This window comes from Nycticebus coucang, chromosome 14 (assembly GCF_027406575.1).
Source record: "Nycticebus coucang isolate mNycCou1 chromosome 14, mNycCou1.pri, whole genome shotgun sequence".
Lineage (NCBI taxonomy): Eukaryota > Metazoa > Chordata > Mammalia > Primates > Lorisidae > Nycticebus > Nycticebus coucang.
Genome location: NC_069793.1, coordinates 68,286,896 through 68,304,882, shown reverse-complemented (window position 1 = coordinate 68,304,882; position 17,987 = coordinate 68,286,896). Strand labels below are relative to the sequence as shown.

General features: G+C 45.7%; 1 protein-coding gene across 4 annotated transcripts in view; it reads right to left on the bottom strand.

Moving 5' to 3' along the window:
• Positions 1-15,751: 15,751 nt before the first annotated feature.
• SLCO2B1 (solute carrier organic anion transporter family member 2B1) overlaps positions 15,752-17,987 on the bottom strand; it is a 56,800-nt gene continuing 54,564 nt past the window's right edge. For all 4 annotated transcript variants that reach the window (XM_053560922.1, XM_053560923.1, XM_053560921.1 and 1 more), the window contains exon 14: positions 15,752-17,696. In XM_053560922.1, coding sequence (XP_053416897.1) covers positions 17,519-17,696 — 178 coding nt within the window. In that variant the 3' untranslated portion in view covers positions 15,752-17,518. The remainder of the gene's footprint in view (positions 17,697-17,987) is intronic.

Genomic DNA, 17,987 nt, shown 5'->3' with positions numbered 1-17,987 from the left:
CCCCATCAGCCAGCTCTCCTTTGCCCCACTGCATACCTTATTGCAGCAGCATGGCTGCAAGAGCCAAGTGGGCCTCAGCCTGGAGATTCCAGGAGCTCAGAAGGAAAGGAATGTACCTGGAAGAGAAGGGGAAGGGGCAGACTGGTGCAGAAGCTGGAAAGACAGAGGGAAAAATGTGGGGGAGGAGGAGGAGACACGGAGTATGTCACTGCTGGACTGGAAGGCCTTTGAGATTACCCAGCTCCCTCATTTTGCCTGGGAAAAAACTAAGCAGAGAAGGGGAGTGATCACAGAGTATGCACAGGCCAGAGAAGCCTCCTTGTACTTGGAGAGGGAAGAAAAGGGAGGAGGATGGGGAGGCCATGTCGTGACAGTGCAGGGGGAAAGGGGACTAGGGGCTTGTGACTCAGACAAGAGGGACACAGAAGGCACCTCAGAGGGGACTGCAACTCACATGATTGAGCAATCTCACCCCATTTTCAACCAGGAAAGTGAACCTTGAAGCCTGGGAAATGAGAGGGAAAACCAGCCTCAAGAGGACTCCAGCCTCAGTGTAGGAGGGTTGGATAACATACACATTGTTACAAAAGGCAGGCACACTGGGTGCTCCCACCCTGGCTTCCAATAGTCAGCCTGAGATGACTATGGTTATTGTGACCAACGTCAGCTATGCCAACTCTGCCAGCAAAATGCTGCAGAAGATGCCAGGCTGCCCCAGAAAACTCAGCCCTTCCTTAACCACCTTAGGATCTGCCTGTGAGAACTTGAAAGGACCAAGCCATGTCAGTACTATCACTGGGTTAGTATCATTCTTATGTGTGGTTTTTTGAGGGTTTTTTTTTTTGTTTGTTTGTTTTTTGAGACAGAGCCTCAAGCTGTCGCCCTGGGTAGAGTGCTGTGGCATCACAAATCACAGCAACCTCCAACTCCTGGACCCAAGCGATTCTCTTGCCTCAGCCTACCAAGCAGCTGGGACTACAGGCGCCCGCCACAACACCCAGCTATTTTTTGGTTGTAGTTGTCATTGTTGTTTGGCAGGCCCAGGCTGGATTTGAACCCGCCAGCTCTGGTATTTGTGGCTGGTGCCTTAGCCACTTGAGCTACAGGTGCCAAGCCTTGTGTGGTTTTAAAATAAAATGTATTTGACTGTTTTGGAGGAGTGAGTTCACTATAGAAAATTAGAAAAGTAAAGTTGAAAGAAAAATAAACACACTCATAGTCCCACCATCTAAAGACTTTTTTGACAAATATCCTTCCAGCCTTTTTTTCTATGTACATTTTCTTCATAATTGTGGTAATGCTGCTATAATCTTTAAAACCCTTTTGCTTTATTTTTATTTATGCTTACTAAGGCCAAGTATGCTCTTTGTTAAAAAAAAAAAAAAAGTCAAGTACCAAAAAAAACTAAAAGCAGGGAAAAAAAAAACTTTTTATGACCCCATTATCCCATCAAGCGTTCTAGTGAAGATATTGGAATTTATTTATGTTTATTTATTTTTGAGACAGAGTCTCACTCAGTCTCACCCTGGGTAGAGTGCCATGGTGTCATAGCTCACAGCAGCTTCAAACTCTTGGGCTCTTTCCTCAGCCTCCTGAGTAGCTGGGACTACAGGTACTCCCCTCCACCACAGTACCTGGCTAATTTTTCTTTTTCTTTCTTTATCGCCCTTGGTAGAGTGCTGTAACATCACAGCTCACAGCAACCTCCAACTCCTGGGGGCTTAGGCAATTCTCTTGCCTCAGCCTCCCGAGTAGTTGGGACTACAGGTGCCCACCACAATGCCTGGCTATTTTTTGTTACAGTTTGGCCAGGGCCGGGTTCAAACCCCCCACCCTCGGTATATGGGGCCCACACCCTATACCTACATCTGAGCCACAGGTGCCGCCCTAATTTTTCTATTTTTAGTAGAGATGGGGACTTGTTCTTGCTCAGGCTGGTCTCAAAAGTCCTGAGCTCAAGCAATCCACCTGCCTTGACCTAGGATTATAGGCATGAGCCCCTGCCCTCAGCCAACATTGGGATATTTGCTTTTAGTCATTTTTCTATGCCCCACACTTTTTCTTTTAATGTGTACAAGTGCTTTTTGTGTGTTCACAGTCTGGGAGGCAGTATAAAGTATTGATTAACAACAACAACAAAATGCCCACCTGTGTTTGAGTCCTAGCTCCATCACTTAACCAGCTGAGTGACTTTGGGAATGTTATTTCACCTCTATTATCCTCAATTTCCTCAGGTATAAAATGGGATTAATTCTGATCTAGTTTATAGAGTTGCATTGGAAATTTGTATATATAAAACTACTGGCAATGAGTCCAGCACCTAGTGGGTCCTCAATAAAGGTGAAGTGGACATTTGTCACATTTTTTTACTGCACAGGAATAAACCATTACTTTGTATTTTGAGTAAATCTCCTGCTAGATGAGTCGTTGAAGAAACTAGGATCCCACTTCCCACTTCAAAGTTGGTAGTTTGGCCAACTGGGTGCCTGTCTCAGCATTTGAAGTGAGAATTAGGCTAGGAAGCAGCTTCACTAGAATTCATCTGTGCTTGTGTCATGCATCAGTTTGGGTGATGTTCAGATGTCAAGGGCATGTTGGTGGAGGCATTGGGACCAGCTGTTCCTATAACATAAACTTGGCTGTGAATCCAACTGCCCATATTTAGTTCTCCAGCTTTCTCATCCATTCTGAGCTGACTGGTGCAACTGCCAATAAGTTGGTTTAGCCTGAGTCTGTTTCTGTTGCTTGCAACAACAAAAGTTAGCTCTTAAATCTTTTTCGCCATAGAATATATTTGAAGCACTAACTTCAATTCCCAGCCCAAGTTTTCATGCAGGAAAGTCCTGTCTTTGCTAGAAGTGTTATGTTTAGGACAGGCCTTCTGGAGAAAGAACAGGATAACCCTCAGGTCCGTGCCTCCCTGCTTGGCCCTGAGCCAGCCTGGGAAGAGAAGATATTCAGAGAGAGCTGCTGAAGGAAATAATGAAGCAGGGAAGGGAACAGGGGAGGGAGGAGTAGAAGGAGGATTTCCATATAACGAAGAAAGCTCCCACAGGGCAAGCACTTGTGTGTGGTCCGCTTGAATTCCTAAGGCTCTTGGGTTCCCACTTGATGAATCCTGTAATTTGAGCAATCTGAAAGAGTTGCAACTCATTTTCCCTTTCTGACCTCGAATCCTCTGTGTTTCTCAGAGGATGGCACTGCCTAAGACAGAATTCTGAGCACCATCTAAGACCCTTCCCACCAGGACATTCAATCCTGGTGAGTCCTCTCTCTAAACACCTCCCAGTCCATGCCTTCCCTATCCCCAGGATACAGTTCATCCCTTCTCTCTGTGTGTTTTTGTTACCATAACATAGGCCAGTTAAGTGTCAGGAGCAGGCTCTAGAGGCTGGCTCCCCATTGATGAGCAAGACTACTTTTGTGGATATCTTAGTTCTCAAGCAAGAGCTCCAGACAGGCCTATCCAAGCACCAGAGCTCTAGAAACACTCCAATCCCAGCTTGGAGCGGGGAAATATTTGTGTGCTTTCCTAGAACTCCTGAGGGTGGGGCAGTGCCCAGTTGGGTCATCTCTGTCTTCCCACTGCTGCCCCATCCCAGTTCCAGCACAGGGCCTGGTGTCTGTCTGTGCCCAGGAATGATCAATGTGAATTGATCAGACTCTGGGATCCTTGCTGCGGTCTTTTGGCATGCCATCAAAGAGATCCCTGGACCCAACTACCTCTCCTGCCTTATCTCCCTCATCCCTGCCTATGCTCTGTGCTCCATCCACAAGAACTGTCCATAATCCCTGAATGTGTGCCAAGCTATCTCACCTACCATGCCATTGTACACACTGTTCGCTCTTCCCTCAACCAGGTCAGCCTGATGAACTCCCCCTAATCCATCCTTCTTATAAGGCTCCGAGTGCAAGTGCTGCCTCCTCTGGGGAGCCTTCTGCAACTGGCCCTGCCTGGGAGGCCTCCCTCGGGCATGGCTCTCTCCGTGCCCTGCCCATACAGAGCTCGATTATGCTACTTGGCCCAGAGTGTTTTGAGTATGTGTCCCTCCATTAGGCAGTGCTTCTGAAGGAACTGGGTCTGTTTCTTCCTGTACCTCCAGTGCCCAGCTGATACCTGGCATAGAGGGAGTGCCAGGATACAGTAATTTCCTCTCTACCAAAATACCCACCACTTAGAGGCTGAAGGTGCAGCTGGATAGGTAGCAGGGCCTTGAATGCCAGGCTAAGGAGAGGGCCTTGGCTAGATTTGCATTGTTGAATGATACTGGTGACTGGGATACCCTCATTTGGGGAAAGGATAGTGATTTTTCAATTTGGATCTCTTCCAGTCCAGAGAACAAGGGGTTAGTTGTCAGCAAGAAGATGGAAGATAGGCCTGCAATCACCACTGCCTCCTCACCTGGGCCCCCTTTCTTCTTCTGTATTCACTCTCAAATCCTGGAGTCCCTCTCCCATGGCTCGGGGTGTGGGATCTACCCCCACTACTCAAGAGCCAAGTCCAAATCTCAATCCCCTGTTATGTAAGTGAATTATCTGCTATCCCCAACCAATGCCAGCCAGACCTCCTCCTCCTCTTAATTGATTTAATCTTCTCATACCAGGGAGTGGGGCCGGGTTGGGGAGATGGCATTGATCACAAGCCAACACATCAGTTATGTAGGCTCATTAATTACAGGGAATCTGGGTCATGGATTGGCTCTGAGTGGTTCTGATCCTCCTCCTCCCCAGTCTATGAAAGGACATTTTCAGCAATTACTCATTCCTCAAGCCCCCCAACCTACATGTAGAGAAAGTTGAGGGTTCAAAGACCCTATATGTCTCTAAGATCTCTCAACACCTCAGCTCTGGACAGAAGTTCCTTGGATTCCAGTCTGGGAACAAGATACAGATAAACCTGATTTATTGTGGAATGAAGAGATGAACAGATGATTTAATCTTAGGGTGGGAAGAGGCCTTAATTTACTTTCCACATAAGTCTCTTCCCTTATGGAGGATGTCCGGACTGTACTTGGATATGGGCTCACTTCCAGAGGAGAATAGCCCTTCCCTTGGGTAATGACTCCACCTGGGAGAAAGTCCTTTCTCACGTTTAGCTGGGACACCAGCCCTGTGACTTCCCCCTGGGACCCAGCTCTGCCACTGAGGCCATAGGGCATGCTTCAGGACAGCCAGCCAGATCCTGGGATGTGGGATTGTCACCTCCAAGTTTGCTCTTCTCCAGAACGAACATTTCTGGTTCTTTCACTAGTTCCCCATTTGGTGGACTCCGTAGATTGCCCCTTACTGTTTCTCTGTGTAGGTCTTTGAGTTCATTTGTGTTACTGTAACAGAATGCCTGAAACTGGGTGTTTATAAAGAAGAAAGATTTATTTCTTATATTTCTGTAGACTGAGAGGTCTAAGATCAAGGGCCCCACATCTGGTGATGATCTTCGTGCTGTGTCATTCCATGGCAGAAGACAAAAGGGCAAGGGAGGGGAGGGAGAGGGAGAGAATGCAAAAGAGGGCATGCTTTTATAGCAAACCCATTCTGGAGATGATGAACCCACTCCTGCAATAACAACATTAATCTATTCATGAGGGCAGAACCCTCATGACCTAATCACCTTTTAAAGGCCCTGCTTCTCAACGTTGTTGCCTTGGGGATTGCACTTTCAACACACGAACTTTGGAGGAAACATTCAAACCATAGCAGTGCACAAGCTATGGATACCATCATCCCTTCAGATGTACAGACCGCAGAACAGACTCCAGGGCAGCGTGAACAGCTCAGGGTAGGACAGGACCATCACTCTTTTGATATTGTTATTGATACAGCCTGAAATAAACTGAGATCTTTGGGGCCTTAGCACACTTTTGATTCAGCTTAAGCACAGCTAACTTCCAGAGTAATTTTTCAGGCACTAGCAATGGGAAGACTCCATGAAAAAGACCTTTGTGATGTTAGGAACATCTCCATTTTTCCCCCAGTAATTCTCTCTACCTACCCTGACATTTATCTTTCCATTCAATAGTGCAATTACCCACATAGCTATCCAACTATATAATCATCCACTCACCAGCTCCACTGTCCACCTAATACCTTTCCATTCATGTGTCCATAGATTAATTCGTGCACTTCTTCACCCGTCCATCCACCCACCCATCTACCAATCCATTTACTTTTTATACGTTTTTGTTTTTCTTCTTTTTTGAGACAGAGTCTCACTCTTTTTCCCAGGCTTGGCAAGGGTAGAGTGCCTTGGTGTCAGCCTAGCTCACAATAGCTTCAAACTCCTGGGTTCAAGCAATTCTTCTGTCTCAGCCTTCCAATTAGCTGGGACAACAGGCACCTGCCACAATGCCTGGATAATTTTTCTATTTTTAGTAGAGATGGGGGTGTCACTCTTGCTTAGGCTGGTCTTGAACTCCTAGCTTAAGGGCTCTTCCTGCCTCAGCCTCCCATAGTGCTAGGATTACAAGCTTGAGCCATTGCATCTGGCCAACTTTTCATACATTTACCATCCTCCTATCCAATCATGTACTTCTCTCTCTGTCCATCCATCCATTCACCTACTAATCCACTATTAATATGTCAACTCACCCATCCACACACACATCTCTTCATCTGCCCTCCCTTCCAGTCACCCGTACATCTCTATCCATTCATCCATCCATCCATCCATTGCTTACAGAGCAATCTGTGTTGAGTATTCTGAGAGATTCAAAACCAAATAAAGTCTCTCTCCCTGCCCCTTCTTAGAGGAGGGGATAGCAGTAGATAAAGAATATATTGTTAAATACTATAACACAGGAACAAAGAAAATGTTTGGAAATTCAGAGGAATAAGAAGTGGTTTCTGAATGAGGTTATTGATGCCTTCCTGGTAGGGGAGGCATTTGGTTTGGGCCTTGATTGAATAGCAGCATTTGGACTTCCACAGGTGCATTGGAAATAATTCCACATAAGAGAAGCAGCACATCAAAGACACAGTGCCTAGAGAGAAGATTCAAGTCTTATTCTTTATAACTCTGCCAAAGTGCCTGGTAGAGAGCTGGGCACAATTTAGAAACCTAATACATATTTGGTGATTGGTATTGTCCATTCTCCCCTTCTCTGACAGGGGCACCCCCAACACTTGATCATGATAAGAGTCCACTCTTTCTCTAAAAGAAGATTCTATAGTTGACTTATTGAATGGCCTGGAGCAAGTAAGAAAACCTTACGAGGCTTCTCTGAGTTGGGGGGTGATTCCTGTCTGTGTCAGATAGTCCTTTTTCTCTAACCTTAATTATTCATGACATGCTCTCCCTTCTCTTCAAATGTATCAGCATTTCCACATATCTTAAATGTTATTTTCACATTTAACACAATCTTATGTGTTTTTAACTTTCTCAGCCTCCATCCCTAGGCAAGAAAGTCTGTGATGTGAATGAAGTAAGTTCTATACAGGGGCAATAACATTAGAGTAGAAGCCTAGAGCTATGAATTCAAGCCCAGCTTTGCCATAAACTTGCTGTGTGACCTTAAGCAAGTTCCTTTCCCTCTCTGTTTTAAACATTTCCCTCCATAGATTATTATCACTGAACACAGCATTTGAGATTGTTTATGCCAATATCCTCTTCCTGCAAAGGGAAAAACAGGCTCAGAAAGAAGGTTTACATGACTTGCTCTAGGTAATATGTAGATGAGTGGCAAAGCCAGGACTAAATTCCAAATTTCCTGACTTCCAGCTTAGGGATTTCTTTATCCAACTACCACATTTCAGTTTTTATTTGCAGCCTCTATATGTCTCAGGGAGAGCCTCCTCTCCCACCTCCATTCCCCAGGAGGAAACATATGAGTTTTCCAGTGTGCTGGCTGTGTGCTACTGATTCATGTCTGGGTGGGGGCTGGGAAGGCAGTATTTAAGAGCAAGTATTCCCAGCCTGACAGAGTTAATTATGTTCATCAGGAAGGGAGAAGAGAAAGGAACAAGGCGCTCTGGTTATCTACTGGGCTTAATCAAATTGAGAAACGAGGAAATCCATCACCCAGAGGCTGAGGGAGTTGGAGAGCTTTGCTTCCGCTGGCTCCACGTCCTGTAATGGGTTGGGCGCTGTCCAAGGTGCTGACATCTTCACTTACTGCTCTGAGTTGCTAGGAGGAGTTGGGAGAGACCCACTCCTGGCCAAGAAATAGCAGCTCTCAAGAGAGGGCCCAGGATAGACCATGGGAAGGTCTGGATATGTTGGGAGGGGCTTGAGTGCCTACTCTGCCTCCCGAGTCTTCCCTTTTCCAGTTTTTGTCTGTTTGCTGTAGGAAAAATATCACTTTTTATGGTCAGAGTCCTAGGTGGGGACTGAGAAAATACACAGAGAGAGGAAAACCCTAGACTCCTTGCTGCCAGAGAGAAGCCCCAAGTCCGAGTATAGAGAGCCAGTCCTTGGCCCTGGGGACTTCTGCATCTTGTGAGTTAATGTGGCTTCTGCTTTTATGAAATTCTCAGTCCAACAACACAGACATAAACTTGCTTCTGGGAATTTATGGATCTGATAGAGGAACATTACCTCTAACTATAACTCAAGTACAATGTAAGGGAAGCATGGCCCATATCTACATGGAGCCTCCAGTCTGATGGAGAAGACACAGCTTCCTGTGGAAAACTCGCCAGTCTGGTTGAGGAGACCAGAGGGCAATCTCACATATAATGAGGGAGATAAAATAGTCAGATAAGTTACAGTGTGCACAATAACCAACTGAAGAGCTCAGATATTCACATTTCGGACTCAGATTAAGGTTATTGGTGTTAGATATTTAGTGGAAAGCTTCCTGGTAGAGGTGACTTTGAGTTGAGTTTAAAGAAAAGCAAGATATTAGGCCCCTTGAAACTGTGACCATGTCTTCTTATTCCTTTATATAACCTTTTGAAATAGGTAAAAGCCAGGTCATAGTAAGGCTCTTGTTTAATGAACAATCACCAACAGGTAGAGTGAATGTACCCACTTATTTGGTCGGTAGACAGCAGGGTGTGGCTGGGGTAGGGATCAGGGAGGATGGTTGGAATGGAGAGTGTGAGGCTGGTTGCGGGGATGATGGTAGAATGATAAGGTGGGCAGAGGGAGTAGCCCAATCTGTTCCCAGGCCGCTGAAGCACAGCATTAGGAGTGACTCCCTCGTTTCTGGAACTAGTGAGAGATATGTTATTGAATCTTGAATTGTTAAAGTTACAGACTATTAAATTATGAAATCATAGATTGCTCAGCTTGTAGAGCCACACAATTATGGAAAGTTACGAGTATGAAAATCATAGCCATCTTAGCAGGGCAGAGCCACAGAGTATAGAACTGTAGAATGTTAGAGCCAAAGAGCCAAAAATCCATATCATACCATCTTAAAATCCAAGAATCTCAGTGTTAAAAAGGAAAACAAAACACAACAGTTTATTGATCCCCTTTATTGTACCAGTTATAGTGCTGGGAATATTCTTTTTTAATTATTTATTTTTTTTTTTGAGACAGAGTCTCACTATATCGCCTTGGGTAGAGTACATGGCATCCCAGCTCACAGCAATCTCAAACTCTTGGATGCCACTCAGTCGTCTTGCTATCATAGAATGGGAGATGCCTGGGCCTCAGCCTCTTGAGTAGCTGGCACTACAGGTGCCCACCACAACGCCCAGCTATATTTTGTTGCAGTTGTCTTTTTGTTTAGCAGGCCCGGGCCAGGCTCAAACCCACCAGCCTCAATGTATGTGGCTGGCGCCCTACTCACTGAGCTACAGGCGCCAAACCAGGAATATTCTTATATGTTATCCTATTTAATTCCTACCATAAGTCTCAATGTAGTGCTTCTGACAAAAGTTTATCAAACACAGCCTTGCGTAACCTTCACTACAGGGAAGTCATTACATCTTGGCATAGCTCTACTCCCTGCCAAATGGCAGCTAGAAAGTTCTCCCTTATATAAGTTTCACTCTGTCTCTCTGTAGTGCTCCCACACTGGTCCAGTTCATGTCCCCTGAGCTATGCTGAGCAAGTCTAATCTCCCACTCACATGACAGCTTTCAGATGGCTAAAGACAGTCCTTGTTTCTTTCTTCTCTAAGCTAAGCTGGTTTGTTGATTATATAGCTAGAAATGGGACACCAAATCAAAGAATATTAGAGTTGAAGAGGCCCTTAGAGGTCACCTTGCCCAAAGAGTTCCTCTCACTGCTAGGCATTATGGTCAGGAGTCTAGAACTGGGGGAGAGACAAAGCTGAATTTGGAATTCAGAGATCCAGCAGTACCTTGTTGTATAACTTTGGGAGTATTACCTCATTCTCTGGGCCTCAATCTCCTTAGCCCTAAAGAAAAGAGAATAATAATACCAACAGAACAGAGTTATTGTGAAGATTGAACCAGATAATGCAAGGGAAGCTCTTAGCTGAGTGCTTGGCACACAGTGGACAGTCAATAAATATTAGCTACATTTATTGGAGGACTGGAGGGTCAGGGACAAAGATCACAGAACAACTCAGGCAGAGCTTGGGTTAGATCAAGAATTCCTGCCACCCAGCCCAGGGCCTTTTGCCATTCCAATCTTCCCTCTATATTCCTTGATAAAAGGAAATAACCTCAGAGGGAACTAATAAATCATTTAGGACACAGGGAAGAGGTCACTTACTTTAGAGTAGCTTAAACCTTTTGTTTCCTTAACAAGGAGGTCAGAGGAAGGTGGTACCAGGATTGGTCTTCTGACTTAGCAGTATCTCTGGCAACCCAGGCATCTCCCATTCTATGATAGCAAGACGACTGAGTGGCATCAAGCACCATGTCCTCTCCAGCAGGAAGAAAGGGCACAGTAGCAAAAAGGGTCTTCTCTTCTCATGCCATTCTTTTATCCATGAGGGAAGCTTTACCAAAAAAAAAAACACCCACTTACATGTTATTGACCAAAATGAGGTCAAATGCCTACTCACTGGTGAAAGAAAAGGCATTCCATTGCTGGCTTGGATCATCCTTCTGGCTGGGCACCTTGCTACTGGAAGGAGAAAGTGGGGATTTGCTGTGTGAAGGCAACCATAGTGGCCTACCATACTCACCTTTGGTCTTCTCTCTGAATCAGCTTCCCCTCTCTGCTCCACCTCTGCCAGGAAGTCTTCCCTGGTTTATACTCCTTTGTTTATACACTCTCTTCTACTATGTAATTGAGCACTGCTTAATTCAAATTACATTCCACTATTCATTTATTCTCATCTTTTCATGTCCAAATCTTATCTTTTCAGCCAGGCTGCAATCATACTGAGAGTAATAGCAACTAATAATAATTACCTATTGTGTGCCAGGCATTGGTCTGGGTGCTTATGGTAGCCAGTTTCTGAATGGGTCCCAATGACTCACACCTCCTGCTAGTCACACCCTTTGGTATCCCCCTCCCACATTATATCAGAGTTAGTCTGTGTGACCAAAAGAATATAGAAAAAGTTATGGTATGTTACTACCAGGCTTAGAATATAAAAGACACGATGGCTTCCATCTTGGTAGTATATATTCTCCTTGGGTCATTCATTCTAGAGGAAAGAAACTGCCTTGTTATGAGCAACCTCACGTATAAGCCCATGTAAAAAGGAACCAAAGATTTTTGCCAATTTCCAGCAAGGAATGGAGGTCTAATGACAACCACAGTGAGCTTAGAAAAGGACCCTCCAGCCACAGCTGAGCCTTCTGATGACCACAGCCCTGCCTGATGCATTAGAGATGCTCAGCTGGCATCTACCAGTTAACCCACTTGTAGCTTCTGGATCCTCAGAAAATGCATGAAATAATAAATATTTGTTGTTTCAATTTGCTAAATTTTGGGAAAATTTATTACTCAGCAATGGGTAATTACTATAGTGCTACTTCATCACATTAAATTCTCACAAGTCTGACCGGTGAAGTTTGTTTCTTTCTTTTACAGGTGAGAAAACCAAGGCTCAGATGAGCACAGTGGCTTCCCACATCCTATAAATGGCAGAGCTGGGATTGGTACCCCTGTCTATTGAATTTCAAAGCAGTGAAGACCTCATTCTGTTTTCTCAGCTGGAATGTCTCCACCTCCAAAGTGAAGGTTGCAGAAATGGGGGCATTCTCTGATGTATTTTCTATCCCCCCACCTTTTTTCATTTCAACCACATTAGTCAGCATCTACCTCTATTGTATATGTGATTCAAGGACAAGTTGATTTATTAGAAACAAGATGGGAACATTAGGAGGGGAATATCTGGGCTCTTAAATGACCTTGGGCAAGTTCTACCCCTTTCTGGTCCTCAATTTCTTTATCTACTGCATGGGAATGATAATCCTTTTTCTGCCTTCCTCACCAGGAAACCATGAGGATCAAGCAGGAAGGGACTTTGTAAAATGTCAAGTGCTGCGAAAGGTCTGAGTAAGGAGCATCTGGCCTAGGGCTCTTAGTTCCATATAGCCAGCCCTGTACTATGGTAAGGGCTCCATCTCCACTCCCACCAGAGCTAGTAGGCTCAGGATACAGAGGACACCGAGTGGCAATGAGAGCTCCGACCCACTTCCTCAGCCTCATCCCCATTGTCCTCTCTCTCCAGCCCCTCGGAACTAGTGGAAATTTCCCAAGCCTGCCAGAAACTGTCTGTATGCTGAGCCTTTATCTGTGCAATTTCTTCTGCCTGGACATACTTCCCAACTTCTCCACCTGGTGTATTCCTACTCATCTTTCAAGAGTCAGCTTAAATGTCCCACTTCTATGATGCCTCTCCTGACCTGGCTCAAGGCCTTCTGCTTCTCTTGCCTATTGCACCAGCCTCCTCCCTGAGCTCTTGGCCTTTCCCTTCCCTACTCAAACCCTCCATGCTGCAGCCAGCAGCCTTTCTAAAATATAAATCTTGTCATGTCACTCTCTGCTTAAAATAAAAAGTACCTGATCAATGGAATAACTCATCAATCAATGCTTCAAGGCTTCTCCCCTTGTCTTCAGAAAGGCATCCAAAGTCTTGATCTGGAACTCAACCTTGGCCCCTGTTGGTCTCTCCAGCCTTAGCAGTCCATTCTTCTGATGGCCCTGCACACGGCCTGCTCCAGCCACATTGCTCTTGTCGCTCTATCTCAGACACACCTCACTATCTTTGTTCATCCTGTTGTTTCTCCTGCCCATTCCCATCTTCCCCACTTGGGGAAATCCTGCCCATTTTTTAAGGCCAGCTCTGCTTTTATCTTCTCTGGGAAACCTTCCCTGATGGTTCCAGGGAGAGTGTGTGGCTTCCTCTTCCCTCTTCTATATGACAGCTCATGCTTTTGTTACTATTGGTCACTTTGTGAACACTGGGAGTTGCCTGACAGTAGAGACTATATCTGTCACGATTGTGTCCCCAGCAGTGCCAGCACAAGGCACAGGGCAGACATGTAAGATATGTTGTTCAAGTGAGTGGCTGAATGAATGAATGGAAGGATGGATGGGTGGCTGGTTAGAGAACTCATTCTGGAACCATCACTTCTTTGCCAGCCCCAGCACTGCCATTTTCTCAGGGTAGACCCATTTTATAGCCAACAGGGAAGCAGAAAGGAAGGAACTGCTCTGGAAGGGAGAAAGAAAATCAATAAAAATGTAAATCTGGTTGAGAAAAGCTGTCCCAAGCTGGCTGTGGGTAGAGATAAGACTAGGCCATCTAAGCCCCAGCTGACAGCGGGGAGAGATTAGGGGACAATGGAGCTGTGGCCAGAGCAGGGCAGGGGGTGTGCCTCCTCCCTCCGTCATCACCATCCCTCCCACCACAATGTTCTTTGTGTTCATTAAATTCTTTCTGGGACAGGAGAAAGGTAAGGAAATTTACAAATGCTGATCAGGCGCAGTGCCTGTAAGTGAGTATATTGTAATTACTTGGTCCTCACAACTTCTGGGAGACAGAAGTTAGGCAAGATCAGTATCACTTTACAGGAGACAAAACACGGGTGCAGAGAAGTTAAATTATTTGTTCATGGTCACACAATGAATAAGTGGCAGAATCAAGATTTGATCCTAAATCTGGTTGACTCTGCAGCTCTGATCTTTTCCCTCCATTAGGGGTTTTTGACCTGGGCTCCTGGGCTCCTAGCCCTACACCCAGGCTTCGGATGGTCTTCAACTCCTGAAATTATATGCACAATTGTGCATATGTGTCTGTATATATTTTTTTAAATGGAAAGTCTATGTCTTTTATGAGATTCTCAGGGTGGTTGTTACTTCTCCCACTTGCCTGTACCACACTGACTCCCTGGAGGTGGCCTTTGGAGCTGGGCCTGGAAGATCAGGTAGAACTTTATGAAAAGGGGATGGAGAGACACACAGAGAGATGGAGTAAAGCAATCTAGGGAGAGGGAGCAACACAGCAAAGGTACGTGAATGGGTAAGAATTCAGCACATCTGGGTAATGATGAGGGCGCCAAGTGTTCTCTCTCCTCATCCGTCCGTGTGCCAGTCATGGCTCCTGGCTCCCTGCTGCTGAGGGGCATCTGCCTGCCCTGGGACTTCCCAGCATGGGTCTACAGGCAGAAAAACAACTCAGGACCGGCACCGGGATGTCAGTTCTGGTCTAGTTCTATCCTATGCTGGCTTTACCACCAGCAGAATCTAGGCTGGAGACTTAATGCCTTCTCCCAACTCCCTGGTAAAGGGTGAGAAGAAAGTGAGCTCGCTGACCAAAGGCCCACAGCTCCTCATTGACAGGAGACTAGCATGTATTAGGGGAGAGGGGATCCCTGGCCCTGACTGCCCCAACCCCCCTTGGCTCTCAGCCCCATGTCTCTCTTGTGGTGACTCCTGAGTCGCCTCATCCTGGCCAGGTCAGAGGCTGTAAGCACAAAGTCCTTATCTTCTCCTTCAGATCTCAGCTCAGCCCAGAGGCAGACTCATGAGGTGGATGTTGCTTGAGCACCAGGGCTCCTCCCCATAGGGGCAGACCTTAGCTGGGTGTTTATATTCTCACATTTCTTTTGAAATTTAGAAAGATAAGACATTTTAACTACAATCAAGATTTCTATTTCTTTCCACTCCAACTTCCTCTGTGTCCCAGTTTTTCTTTACATGAGCTAGATGGAGTAGCCATGGGCACTTCTGAGATCTAACCAAGACAGAGTTGAGTTGTGGGGAATTGATTTCATTTGGGCTCACTGGGATGTGTTTATGTGTTTCTCAGTTACCTCTGTGTATAAATTATGGGAAGTTATCTCTGTGTAAAGAAAGGCTTCTACAGATATGCTTGCCCACTACTTGACTCAGAGTTGTGACATGGAAGTGTCCTATGCAGAGGTCACATCATGATGTGAATGTGTTTTATGCCACCTGGTCCAGGAAGTATATGAGCGATATAGAAGCCACAGGAGAAATAAGGTTTGAAATGCACAGATCCAGAAGCCAGTCTCTAGGAATTTCCTCTAATCACCAACGGGGAAAAATGTGTTTTAGACGTGTGCAAGGAAGTTAGTTAATAAAAATATCATTCTATTTTTCTAGATCGTGTGATATATGTTTTATTTTCTCATCATATTTGTTTTCTTATCTAATTTTGTATTTTTTTAAAGAGGGCTTCCCAAATTGTATAATCTTCAGTTCATACAAGATCCAATTCTGGATTCACTATTTATTTTCTCTGTGATCTTGGGAAATGTCACTTATCCTTTCTGAGCTGGTTTCCTTGTCTATAAAATGTGAATGACAGTTTGGATAGGTTAGGACTAAAAAAGCCTCATGACCTTAACCCATTTCTTAAACTGTTACTAGAGGAAGTTTCTCAGCCAAATAAAAATTAGACCAGAATATAAGATATGGAAAGAGGTAATATACAAGAAATAATGGTGAGCAATGAATCCAGTAAAGCTTAAATCTAAATAACTGAAAATAATGTGGTTGTTGCAGACCTCTAATGCAGTTTATAAGGAAAGGATTTTTGTAATAGAAGAGACATTATGGAAGAACAAATTTAATAATAAGCTGTATCTACAATTCAGAGTATTTCTGCAAAACCTGGGGAAACAGGAGGGAAGGGAAAGGAACAGAAATGTACTGAAAGCCTCATCTAGTTGGAGGAGACATTGAAATTCTTGACATTGATAAATACAGGCTCAGATATTTGTTAAATATTTACTGGTATTAATCGGTAGAATAAAAAGTAAATTAGAGCTTCTGTATCCCTCTCTTCTTTCATGTGGGAAAGCCTTAAAGCCCTAGACCGGGACCTCCTAGAAGGCCAGAGCCATGTATGCCCCACCCCCATGTCGCTCCCAGGCTCCAGCGCAAGGGCTGGGCTTAGCCTTCTGCAAGTTGCTGTTAGTAGTTCCCTGTCAACTGCTTCCTGGCAGGTCTCAGCCAGGTGGATATGATGGCAGGAGAATAGGCTGGGAACAGAGCAGGAAACTCTCTTATCTTCCCAGGGAAATGAGCAGGCCAGATAAGACTGGTCATAAAACAAGAGGAACCCTAACTTAGAAAAGGATTATCTCATTCAGACCCAAGCAAGCTACAGAATCGCTCAAGAAAACTTGGATGTCACAGAATGAGACATTATCTACATAGCCATTATCTACACAACTTAGGAAAGGATTGTCTCATTCAGACCCAAGCAAGCTATAGAATCGCTCATGAAAACTTGGGTGTCACAGAATGAGACATTATCTACACAGCCCCAGGCAAGAGGGAGGAAATGGAGAAATTAGGGATTTGTTCACAAATCACCAAGGTCACAGTGACTTTGGTGGCCCCTAGTCACCTTTCTGAAATCTTGGCAATGTGAGTGTGTGTTCGGTCTCAAGTTGGAAAATACCCAAGTGTGGGCCTGGGTCTCCCTCCCCACTCTAGGGCCCCTAAGGCAGGTGCTAGGCCTCATCTTTAAACTGTGGCTCCTTGAGGACAAGAGCTGGGACTTCCTGAGTCACAGGTGAGGCTCTCCCCCCTAGCCAATGCTCCTTGGGGTCCCCACACTAACCTCCTGAAGGGCGGTTTAAGTCTGGATGTTCCTAGTGTGAGGCCAGTTCCTTCCTCCCTGAGGGGCTCCCCTTCAAGTCCAGCTCAGGGTTCTGCCTCCAGGGGGCACCAAATGGACACGTCTTGAAAGCTGCCTGGAGTTGGGGAGAAGACCTGAGTCTATCCTGACCACACAGATAGTCAAAGCTAAACATACCTGAAAACTGGCAAGGTCATCACCACCTGACAGGAGGTGGCTGAGGCTCAGAGAGCGCTCTGGGGTGAGTGACATAGCTGGGCTGGGGTCCAATGTGGAGGGCAGCCTGGCCTACTATGGTCCACTTCCCTCTCCTGGGACCTAGAGGAAAGGTATGCAGTCCTTTTGTCCAGGAAAGCCTGGTTCCAGTTCAGCTGGCTATCTAGGGGAGCACGGAGGAAGACCCTCTTGCTTCAGAAATGCCCAAGAGAAGCATTTCTTTGTGAGTGGCTTGCCTGAAGTCACACAGCCATTTAGTGGAGGAGCCAAAATTGCAACACGGGGCTCCTTTGGAATCTTGGGCAAAGAGCCCAGAAGGAGGTGCCACTGTGACAGCCAATTTTGGCCAGGTGGAGCCCTGGGACAGCTGCTCACACTCTGGAATCTTCTGTCTTCTTTGGCCCTGATGCCAACAGTTGCTGCTCTAAGCTAGAGCTGCATATGGCTCCCTTGGTCTTTGACTCTTTATTCTGCTGCCTCAGGATGGCCAAAACTAAGGCGAAGCAGACCAGGGAGCCTGTCTTGAAGAAGAACTGGAGGCCGATGAACCTGGGGAAAGAACAAGGGACCTTGGAACTCAGGAGGGGGAGGGGCTTTGCAGAAAGAGCCCTGGGCAGCTTCCTTGCCCTGTCGTGGACTGCTGTGTGGCCTGTGCTGGCCCTGCTTCTCTCCGAACCTCTCTGAGGGATCAGGGGACCTGACAAGTGCAGCTTTGGATTGCCCCTCCAGCTACTAGAAAAGAATATTCCCTCTCCTCTCTTTGTTTAACACACCAAGGCCTTCAAGAACTTTTCCTTTGCTAGGAAGACCCCCTGGACAGTCCAAACCCACAGGAATTAT